General features: G+C 31.2%; 1 protein-coding gene across 7 annotated transcripts in view; it reads left to right on the plus strand.

Annotated features, from left to right (window-relative positions):
- Positions 1-12566, plus strand: part of LOC127718890 (caspase-2-like) — a 53095-nt gene that overhangs the window by 15836 nt on the left and 24693 nt on the right. For 4 of the 7 annotated variants that reach the window (XM_052224981.1, XM_052224974.1, XM_052224990.1 and 1 more), the window contains 2 exons: positions 378-545; positions 3462-3571. In XM_052224981.1, coding sequence (XP_052080941.1) covers positions 378-545; positions 3462-3571 — 278 coding nt within the window. Of the gene's footprint in view, positions 1-377; positions 546-2187; positions 3432-3461; positions 3572-6411; positions 7045-12566 lie in introns of those variants that run through there. The other 3 variants (XM_052224997.1, XM_052225006.1, XM_052225014.1) reach the window with 3 other exon arrangements.

Raw genomic sequence — 12566 nt, forward strand, 5'->3', positions numbered from 1 at the left:
AAGAAGGTTAACATGGGGGACAAAATCAAAGAACAGTGCCATAAATATATGTACATCACAAGAAAAAAACAATTGTAATTCAATAGTTATGTGTTTAATACCGCAAACGTATATTGTACCAAATGTTTGCCTTTTCTAAAAAAAAGCATTGTAAAGCCACACATATAATTAATTTCATAAAATAGAATATAAATGGTCCTAAACTTATCAAAAACTAAGTACCTTAAACCTTTCTTGAGGAAGTTTATAACTAAGTTTTGTGCAGTAACATTGGTTATAAACTTTTGTTAATCCATTTTTATTTATTACAGTACTGATATATTCAAATATCTAAGATAATAGTTACATGTTAACTAAAATTTTCGAATACACTTCAGACAGCAAGAATGAACTGCCGGAAGAATTTGAAAAGTTGACAACGAAAGGACGTGATGAAATGGATTCAGTACCTTCAGTTCAAGAAACGCAGGATGAGATTTTACCAAAATGTACATTCCTTGATCATCCATATGCAGATTTCCTAATTGCATATGCAACACCAGAAGGTAATTGATAAAATATCAACATATATATTATATTCTTAAAAACGTATCTTTATATAGGGAACCCATATAGTTTGATCTTTAAATGCCGTTTCTAAAAGAGAGGCGAAAGATACCAGATGGACTATTCAATTAAACATAATCTCTGAAACAACTTATCGGGTTAAAGCCAAAGTCTGGTTTCTCTTCCAACTTGTCAATATTTGAGAGGAGTAGGTTCACGAAGGGCAAACATTGGTCCTTAGATTTTAATGTTTTCATTAGGTCAAAATATTACAAATCTCCATTAGAAATAGTAATTTAATTACTATTAATAAAGCATATAAAAAATTCTTTTTGGCACCCCATATTATAAATAACGAAGTAATAATCCCTTAAGTATGCATGATTTCCGTTGTAATGTCAGTTTTTGTCCAAGTTTGCCATAATCCATAATAGTTTAAGAATACTTTACTTAGGCTGCCATTCATGATCCAAATCATATTATATATAATTAGTGTTCAGTACTAACATCTGCAGCTTTAGGTAACAGAACACTTTAGGTTGTAAGTTTGGGACAGGGTTTTAGTTTGTAACCCGGATTTGTTTTTATCTCTATCGATTTATGAGTTTCGAACAGCGGTATACTACTGTTGCCTTTATTTTTCCTAAAGCTTTAGATCTAAACAATGCACAAAATCATCGCATTTTTGACAATATCCCTATAAAAGTTGCTTACTTTGGAGCCTATAATGTATGTACTATTGTGAAAATATTTGTTTAACATAGATATGAAGGCTTTTGATAAAGATCCATTTGAAAATCCAATACGGCATTTTTGAAATTGTGTTATAAAGTTGAAATTGAAGGTCAAATTTTGTCAAAAGCGAAATGTGTCCTTTGTTCAACAACACTTGTATTATGTTGAATGCACGTATGATTAATAAATTACGAAAAAGGAGTTTAGTTTTAGAATAAAAGAAGATGTGTGGTATACGCAAAGGGACAGAAATAAACAATAAAACAAACCAAAAACTTAGAGACACAAAAAGGTAAATGTATCATAAAAATATGTATGAACAGTACGTATATGAAAGGTTAAACCCAACGAAGCTAGCAAAGCGAAAAGTGAAAGAGGTTAACAAAGACTTTCAAGTATCTGTTATTATTACCTAAAACTACACATGTGTCACATCAAAGAACAATATGAAAAAGACAACCATTGACCTGGTTCCTGTAAAGAAGTTGAGGTAATTTTGGGCACTTATTCATCGTTTACGATTGATCTGTGGAAAAACAAGAATTGCATATTAAAGAACGCAAAATAAATCTCAGTTCATAAAAGCACTTTTTTATACAAGAAAACAAAAAAGTCACAAGTAAAACAAAAATTAAAAATAGCATGGATAAATTTCTATTAGTTGAGGAATAATTTACGTGGATTTCGTGAGAATACAGGGGTCATTGATGTATGTACTAGTATCCAATATGATGCAGATTTCCCAGAAAATGAAGTTCCTAAAAGCAAGCTCAAACTTCTTAATTTCTTAATTAATAAATAACGTCACCTTTTTATATTGTACTTTGTTCTCTGGGAAGATTTTATACAAAAACGTGATGAATCTGCTTTAGAAAAAAATTCTTATGCAATGCCAAAAGTTTATAGGTACAGAATAAAAAAAAACAGGAAAAAATGAAAAAAAAAACATTTTATGAAAATAAGGAGATATGATGTGATCACCGATTAGACAACTATCCACCAGATACTGGATAACGTGACTGTAAGTAACTTAAGATGACCGCACAGTCTTGGCTATAATGTAAATGAGCAATCTTGAACAATATTTCTTTTTTTTTCTTTGTTTGATTTTTATGATTTTGTTACTACATTTTATTCTGAGGTGTTTTGCCCGTCGTGTGTTCATGTGAATGTTTTTATAGATTGTTACCAACTATTTGACTATTGTTTGTTTGATTTATTGCTATGTTGCAGTAAATTTACCAAAAAAGGAATTTGAAAGTGTGAAAACCAAATCTAAATATGTTACTGGTAAATGAAATCAAAACAAGGCCTCGAGCATCATTGAAGAAACACTGATTGTCGAAATGCGCATCTGGTGCAGAAAAAATGATACCGTTTATGTTATTATTCAGATGGATGGTTTTCGGATCAAATAAACCACTTCTGCACTCATTAATTGGTTTTTTTTCGCACTCATAGAGCATTTTGCTCAACCTTTATATCTTTTATTGTGTGTTCACTCACTTTGTCCGTAATGCTCTTAAATTTCGTACTTCATTTGGCCTTTTTACTCTTTTGATTCGAGCGTCACTGATGAGTCTTGGGTAGAAGAAACGTTCGTCTGGCGTAAAAATTTATCAGCCTGGTATCTTTGATGATTTTGACAATCACTGGTCGATGCCACTGCTGGTGTAGGTTTCCTCACTTGGAGTATTGACAGCCCAATAGTCAGCACTTCTCTGTTGACGTGAATTGTCATTGATATGGTAATACTTATAAATTTATTCTTTAATGAACGTTGAATTGTTTGTAATACTTAGGATATTATTCTAAGCGAATATAATACCTTAGTTGTACTTGGCTAAACCTTTCGGAATTTAGGGTCTTCAAAGCTCTTCAATTTCGTAATTTAAATGGCCTTTTCATGTTTGTTTATTTGAGCGTCACTGGTCAGTCTTGATACTTTATTAATTATCCTCAGCATATAAGTAATATTTAATAAGCTACGGTAACCGCAGTTGAAATCAATTGTTTTAACCATGTTAGATTACGAAAATAAACTCATCATAGATACCAGGATTGAAATTTTGTATTTGTGCCCGACGCGCGTTTCGTCTACGGAATTTTGACATTCAAATATTATTTTACAGCCTATTATTATTATTATTATTATTATTATTATTATTATTATTATTAAGGTACTTCAGCCTGGCTTAATAACGAGGTTGGTTCATGGTTTATGAATGCCATTGTATGGACTTTCAAATACCATGCGCATGAAGAGGAATTACATCATTTATTAATCAGGGTATGTATTATGTGTATTTACAGTTATAAGAACGATATGTTTATAATTGAAATTCAAATTGAAGCTTTAAAGAGCCTGTATCGATCTCCTTAGTCAATGTGCATCTTCAACAATGGATATTCTCCGACATTGTGGACTAGTATAGAATTCATGACAGTGCCTCTATGTATCTTTTATAGTTTAATAAATAATAGGCAAAATTGCAAACAAATAGTAAATCGTCATTAAAGAGCAATAAGACTGAAGATTTCTGCCTTTATACTGACATGTAGATCTTTTCTTGCTGATCATTTCTGTTTTTTCAAGTTAAAGTTTAAATTTAAGTTTAAGTTTTATTATATATTATATTTTTTTTTTAAATTGTCAAAAACACCAAAGAATGTTAAACTTGTTCATTATATTGAAGTTTTCCACTAAGGAGTCGTCTGACAATTTTCATTTGACCTTATGGTTCATTTTGTCTTGCTGGTCATTTTTGGCTTTTTCAAGTTTCTAATATAGATTTTAAGATATAAGGCAAAAATGCAAAACAATTGGTCAAAATCGCCATTGAAGGGAAATAAGGAGTCGTCTGAAAGTTTTGAAGTCCATAGACAAAACGTAGAGCCCAGTATACAAACTATTCTGCAACTGTCAGAGTTTCTCTGTCTACAGAGGTTTCAAAAAATGTAGACAAAACATACATATATGTTGAACAGCGGTATACTACTGTTGCCTTTATCTATATTGGCCATGTGTGTTTGCAGGAGGGCTCGTAGTTGTCATGCAGCATAAATTATTCAACAATAGAATAGAGAATGGAAAAGGGAATGTGTCAAAAATATGACAAGCCGACTAAAGAGCAGAACACACCCCTAGGCCACCAATAAGTCTTAAACGCTGCGAGATAATCCAGCAACTGGAGGCGGGCTTCATACTACCCCTAAACAATAATGTATACTAGTTCTGCAAAATGGACGCCACACTAACATGACTAAACTCCGAAACATACATATTAACCAAAATAAAAAAAGACTATCAAACATGTGGCAGTGTTAAATATGTTTTCTGAGATCTCAACCCTTCCTTTATACATCTAGCTAAGTCCGAGTCCAAAGTTTGAATAGGTTACCAAAAAAAAAACTAAGCAAAATGACAATGATCAACATAAATCAAAAAAGGACTATTATCAGTTACTGACATACTAGCTCCAGACCTCAATGCAACTGATCGAAAGATTATGTTTTCATCATATGAAAATCAATAACAATTCCAAAAAATACCATCTTTAATGACTTGGCAACAGTATTGTTACTATATCCCTTGTGAATAAGTCTGTTTAAAGGTTTGGTTAACATCTTTTTCAAGCTTCTTGACAAGGAGCAAATTAATTTTAAGAAAGAGAGACTGAAACATATCTGATATCATTACCACATTCATCAAAAGATAATGTCATATATTTTAGTCAAAATATTGCATACACGTTTGTACAACTTCCAAATGTTAAAATTGTTTTATTACCTTTTCAATTTCTTTGGATATTTATTGAAAAATTAAAGATTGCATATTTGTATAAATTACAGTGGAAATCTTAGAAAAACTTCACAAATCTTATGATATCTCATACACTCAATTTTGTATTATATATCTTCATAAATTAAAAACTGTGAAACATTCACGTTTTGATAAATTTCTTATTGACCATCAATGCAGATTTGCGCATAAAAATGATCGAAATCGTATGAATAAGTATGCTTTATAATGCTCCATGCCACGAAGTATATATTGGTTCACCTGTCCATAAGTCTGCATGTTTGACGGTCAAGCATCCGAACTGTCATTTTCGTTTCTGAATGCTAACTCATTTTTATTGATATCCGATTGCAACTTACTAAGATATATGGATATATATAAAGAAAAGTTAATAGAATCCGTATGCTGGTAACATATAAGAAAATTAATAACGGTTTCAATTCAATTCATTGTATATACATGTTTATATGGCAACGTATATAATGACAGGAAGATCACTGTTGATCATGAGGAAATTGCTTCAATTTCAAGGTTACATTTACTAAAAGTATTTATTCAAAAAATTAGTTACCAAATGTTTAGTAAAATACTACATTAAGGAGGAAAACCTCACTTGGATATATGTTCACATGCAATTAGCAGAAGAGCCCTATTGATTTTGAGGCTAATGATTTTACTTTATTTGTTAAACAGATATAGGAAGATGTGGTATGAGTGCCAATGAGACAACTCTCCATCCAAGTAACAATTTATAAAGTTAATCATTATATGTTAAGGTACGGCCTTCAACACGGAGCATTGGCTCACACCGAACAGCAAGCTATAAAGGGCCCCTAAAATTTACTAGTGTAAAACTATTCAAACGGGAAAACCAACGGTCTAATCTATATAAAAACGAGAAACACGTATGAACTACATAAACAGACGACAACTACTGTACATCAGATTCCTGACTTAGGACAGGTGCAAACATTTGATGTTGCTTAATCTAAGGTCAAGGTTAGACTTTCTAAAGTAGATTTGAGTAAGACAAAAGTACTGTTTAATAGCATAACAGAAAAATATCAAACCGTAAAATAAGAAGGAAAAGATATATTACTTCAGGACACTACAGGCTGTTTCTCCTGATATGAAACGTGAAGTTTGTTCTCTTTTTGACTAAAGGTTGTTAAATTTTGATTCTTTTCGGCTGAGTACATTCGCGTATTTATTTGCCTATTAGATTAAATCAATAAAGAGTTTATAAAACAAAAGGTGGGAATTTCGAATTCGAAATTTTATAATCAACAATTCTTGAACTAACTTGATGATATTTACTTTTATCAAAGGTAAACAGATTAGTTGGAAAAGAAGGACATACAAAAAAGAAGGAAATGACTGTTGCTGAGGTGAAATCCAATCTAAGAAAAAAATTCTACTTTTTCCCAGGAATCCACAGCAACCCTCCAGAACTTTTTAAATAGTTACGATTGACAATATTATCATTTTGCATCTGAATTGCTATAACAATAAATATTATTTTTTTCGTTTTTATTAATTGAATGATAAGATATGGTTTAATTTTATGATGGCTGATATTGTTATTTTTATTATGCTTAGAATATTATTTTCAAATTTTTAACGTAAAAGTGTAAATGTAAATGCTTTCCAATGTTAATTATTGGTAATAATGTCTTAAAATGACAATACGATGATGTAAGAAACATATCATACTAAAACCAGTTTTAAAAAGGAAATTAAAAGTCAAAATGGTAGTATATTGTTGTTACCGAGAACGAAGTACTGGTATCTGCTTATTCATCAAAATTATATAAAGGTTTAATGAGGGTTTCATCCACCAATGTGTTTGTTTCATAAATTCTATATATGGTGATATAACTTTCATTTTACGACAAAATCTAATTGAAATTGTATTTCCCTCAAGATGATTTCATCTGCAATAAAATTTGCTATTCTTTCAAGGTTGTGATTTGTTTTCCCCTCTTGCTGGTGTTCGTGTCGCTCAGTCTTTAGTTTTCTATGTTGTGTTTTGTTAACTGTTGTTTGTCTTTTAGTTGTTATTGTTTTTTTACACGGCATTGTCAGTTTGGTTTCGACTTATGAGTTTGAATATTTCTTATCTCTTTTGACGAATAACTGATGATTGGATATGTTGAAATCTTGCGTACCCGATGAAAATGAATGTAAAAATATAAATGATACAAACAAAGGCAAACCTATTCATCCATGGATACATTCTTACTTTGACATTTCAAAACCGGTTACGCAAGGAAGTGATGGTTTGCTTACAATTGTAACTCCGAACAAAACGTGTAATGTAAACTTTTACACAGCATATCATTAAACAAGGACGAGGAAACGAAGGTGATTGTTTTTTTTCATTATATCAGTCTTTCATGTTTAAAAGCCTATGCTCGGATATTACTAAAACGGTGCTGTTGTCAACGAAAATACCAATATCGTGAAGTCATCCTGAAATAAGTATCAAAAACACAGGACATGGCAATACCCAGTTGAATAGAAGATCGCGGTTTGACCCCAGGTCTATCAGCAACAATAGAATCAAGCGATCGCGAAAATGCAGTAAAACTATGGAGGAGTCAATTATCAGTTTTACTCCTAACTACTTATTTACCACGATTTTTCTTTATTTGTTAATTTCTGTCTCTCGTAGAAATTATATATTATGAGGGATGGTAATGCACATGCCAGAGTTTCTGAAAAAAATATGGGGGGTTTAAATGAAGTTACCCATATGACGATTAACGGCAAATATCCATATGTTAAATAATTCTATAAACCTTTTATCCGTTTGACGCTAATAAGAGCTTAATAGTACAATGTGACGGATGACAATAAAACGTTGAGTTCATTTAACGCTAAAGGATGCGAAAGATGGACGTTTGCCTTGCGAAAACTTGATGTACAATATTTCAGAATTTTGTTCTAGATAATTAGACTAATACTTGATAAATGTTGCGCTTTTCTGAGTTAAATTTCAACAGGAACGCTCCGACCTAATCATTTGAAAGCCAGGAAGGAGTAAAACAGAAAATGTAGAATATTGAAATTATTTCAAAAGTGTTTCCGAAAAAGACGTAAGGATTTGACAACATTATGGTTATACGTTTACATCATGTAAGACATGCGAGACAATTCCTTAAAATATTTTCATTATCAATTATATAACTATTGAAAATATGGTTTAAAAAACTGTTTTGATAAAATGCATGCGTTTAGAATAGTATACATTACTATTGTCATTTAATTATAGCTTCCGCTTTATTAAATGGTATGATCAAATTAGCCCTAATGCAGTTAAATCAACATCTGCAATATACAGACGACGCGACGTTGCACGTTGATACTGATACAGCTTTGTAGTCGTGGGGCAAATAAACAAACAGATTAATTGACCCAGTTGTAAGTAATCCATGTGGGAATAGAAAAATACTTAAATAAACAAGGCATTAAATCAGATAAGGTTGTAAAAGAACAAAGTTTACCATCTTTAGGTAAGTATTTATAAAATATTATCAGTTTTAGTCGATTGCCAATTACTATGAATTATTCAATTAAATTTAATTTCTAAAACAAAAATCTACACTTTTGTCAATTATTAATGAAATAAATGGTTTACACTTTATTTCACAAAACAATAACAAATCCTTTTTGTTCAAATTTTTTTAAAAATTAACGAAAATAAGCATGGAATTAAGAATCAAAATCCGAGGTTACTTGACTTTATATTACTGAGAAAGATAATAATCCCTACTTTCAAAAACGACGAAAGATTTAAACAGATCTTGAATACAATATGTATATCATACGTCACATTATTCAGCTTTTTTTATGTAACCTTTACCTAGACTTTTATATATGAGAACACTATTAAAATTTCGTTGAAATTTAGATGGACGAGTTTTTAAACCATAATCTTATTTTTATAATTCCACGAAAAACATAAAATATATTAATAACTCTTTCTACGAAAAGACTTTATAAATTAAGGCGTTTTTTTTACCGATGTATATAAACCGATCTGATGTGTGCAAGAATTATTCAACGACGTATCCGACACTCGTGTACATGTAAGTGATTTAAAACAATAATGTTGGATTCATTAGATCATTTCTTTCTTTTTTAAATTAATAATTCAGTTTTTATTTTGCTCTGCAATTAATAATGTACGTGCAGTTATTAAAATACATGTATCGTGAATCTTTATACTTGATGGAAAGTCGTATTTTACGGATTTCAATTAATAAAATTCATAGTGTTTTTGTTTCTAATTTTTATTAAAGATATTATACCGGTACAGAGCATCCACATTTTAATTACATTTTTATGATCGTTTGAAAAGTGTCCCGTTTTTGTTGTTTTTTTTTTTATCCCGCCCAGATAATTCATTACCGTTGTCAATATATAGCTTAATTTGTTTTTTTTTCTACCTACTAACAATAATATAAAATGTGTAAAATGTTAAACATTGAATTTAATTTTGCAAACGTGACCTGATCTTCCTTTCAGGTAGCTTTTGTGTAACATTTTTTTTTCAATTTAATTTCCATGAAAAAATATCACATTTTTACCTCCGTTAGATTCATTAAAGACAACCTTTTGAATCATAAACCGACATAAATGATTTTTTTTTGCCACTTCACGAACATTTGTTTTGTTTTGCTTAATCAGGCGAATTAGTAAAATTCCATAAAATGAAGTTTCTGGCGTAATTCATACCGATTAGTCAAATCATTTAATATTTCCAAACCATTCGGTGATGAGAACTGAACTCATTGACGAATGATTTACTACTGATCAATGACTGCTGCCTGCGTGATAAAACATTAACGCCGAATATTGCAAAGAATGCAAGCTAATTTGTCAGCGTCATTTCAACACAAACATGTTAATGCCTTCAGATTTAATGGATCGTAAATCCGTAATAAAAAGCAGTGAAGATAGCAATTGAAAAATCTTAATTTGTTAGTCGAAGACCGGCAACATCATTGGAAAAAACGAAAACACAAATAACAGTCCACAAAAATCCAAAGACTGAGCAACATGAAACCCACAAAAAACCAGAAGTGATCTCTGGTGGCTCAATTTGGTGGTTTTCAGTAATCAAACCCTGCTTCACATTTGGCATACTTCGTGTTGCTCGTGGTAAGTTTCGGTAATAAATTCCGGGGTTGTCACAAACAAAGACAAAAATGCCGATATTGAGGCTACCACAATTGGTGCATATCCGTGGTCATCTGCGACACATATGGCACATAACGCTCAACCATCTCATGCTGCCTCCTATAAATTTTCAACATGCCGACTTCACCTTTAGCACTTGATCAATAGCTTCCTTGTAAGCAGCAGCCCTAAATCGGTAAAAATTACATTTTAACTGAATAATCAGACAATCGTCTAACGTAAATTTGGATATTTTGCCTGCCATATTTTGTTTTATTTTTGTTTCAATTAAAGTAACACAATTGTAAATGTTTCCTGATCAAATTCAGCAATTATTAGTAACATCTGTTTAATGTGTGAAAACATTTGATATCATATTTATTTTATATTTTATAATTTATGTAATTATTTTTCTTTTATCCACATAAAATTTTAAGACATCTTTATTCACAATCACATACTGCTGACTATTCATGTGTAATAACACATACATTTGAAGAAACCAACAGATAAAGATAATGAAGACTTAACATAAATTTTAAAGTATAATGCACTTAAAAAACTCTATACTTGAAATACATTATCAGAAATTGTTTTTTAATTCACTTTTGAAGGTTTTGATTTTTGTTGGCAGTATTTGTCTGATAGACGTTCAACACCATTTGCCAGAGTATACACAATAATTTCGAAGCACTGTTTTGATGAGATGAAATTATATTTGTTTTAAAACATATACACTCCTATGCCTTGTTATGCTGTTGCTCTAAATTATTATTTGTAAGGTTGTAAACGGACTTACAACAACTGCAAAGTGTAAGGAAAGAAATGAAAGCGTTTTGCATTCATGTAATATATTGCATCACTGAAGAGACATTGACCGTCGAAATGCGCATCTGGTGCAGAAAAAATGGTACAGTTTATGTTATTACTACCACTGGGTCGATGCTGGTGGACTGATAGTCCCCTAGGGTATCACCATCCCAGTAGCTAGTACTTCGGTACTGGCATGGAAATACGGATTTTGTGTTATTAAAATTTGCTGTTACAAAATTTTTGAAATTATTTAAAATTAAGGAATGTGTCTCCCTCATGCAAAGCTCTGATTCCTTGCCCGGCTTTCGCTATACTTTTTTGTCCTTTTTGCTTTATAGCTCTTCATCCTTTTAATAAGCTTTGGATTTTCAAATAGTTTGTCCTCGAGCATCACTGAAGAGACATTGATTGTCAAAATGCGCATCTTGTGCAGAAAAATTGGTACCGTTTATGTTATTACTACCACTGGGTCGATGCCTCTGCTGATGGACTGATAGTCCCCGAGGGAATCACCATCCTAGCAGAAAAATTGGTACCGTTTATGTTATTATTCCCTTGTATGAATATATCCCTATGCCTATGGGTTATGTCTTCTTTGTGAAATGAGTAATTAGGATGTTTATTCCAAAAACAAGTGTTGTACACATGATGATCATACAACATCTTTTTCAGTTTACTAGATTTCACGTTTTCAGAGCAATTCTACTTATGTTAATTATTAAAACGACCGGATACCGTGAAATATTACAGGGAATACAGAAAAGGTTTTTGAATATAAAAATGAAGACGTGGTATGATTGCCAATGAGACAACTCTTCACAAGAGACCAAATGACACAGAAATTAACAACTATAGGTCACCGTACGGCCATTAACAATGAGAAAAGCCCTTTTATTTTCGAAATAAGAAAGAGTTAAGATATTTTTCTACTTATAAATATTACATACCGCTTTTCACAGTTAAAGTCCTTGTAAACAATGATGGCTTTTTTGTTTAAAGTTAAAACATTATCAAAACTATTTGACTCTTTATAAGAGGGAGTATGCTATATTTCGACATTGATAATGGATTTTATTTAAATTGTCGTTTTAAGAGTGTTCTATTGACGCAACTCTTGATTGAGATTAGATTAAACACACTTTTACTTCGATTGAGCATTTACATTTGAGAACAAATATTTCTTTCAAATAAATTGACCTCAAGCCTCACAGAACACGTATTTATTTGAAAGGTACATCTAGTGCAATGAAACTGGCACCGTTAATGTTTTGCTAGGAATGATATATGAAGGATTGGTAATAATCTGCTTTGGACAGAAAAATGATAATCCAAAGTATGTTAATAAAACTTTTAAATAATACCGAAAGTACGAAGCTGATTCAATTCGGATTTTCTTTATCCGCAAGTATGTGTATGTGAAAGTACCTTTGTATGAATATAATCATAACACGAATTTTATCGGTAAAAGTATGTGACTGAAACGAAT

The sequence above is a fragment of the Mytilus californianus genome, unplaced genomic scaffold, assembly GCF_021869535.1.
Source record: "Mytilus californianus isolate M0D057914Y unplaced genomic scaffold, xbMytCali1.0.p SCAF_1, whole genome shotgun sequence".
NCBI lineage: Eukaryota > Metazoa > Mollusca > Bivalvia > Mytilida > Mytilidae > Mytilus > Mytilus californianus.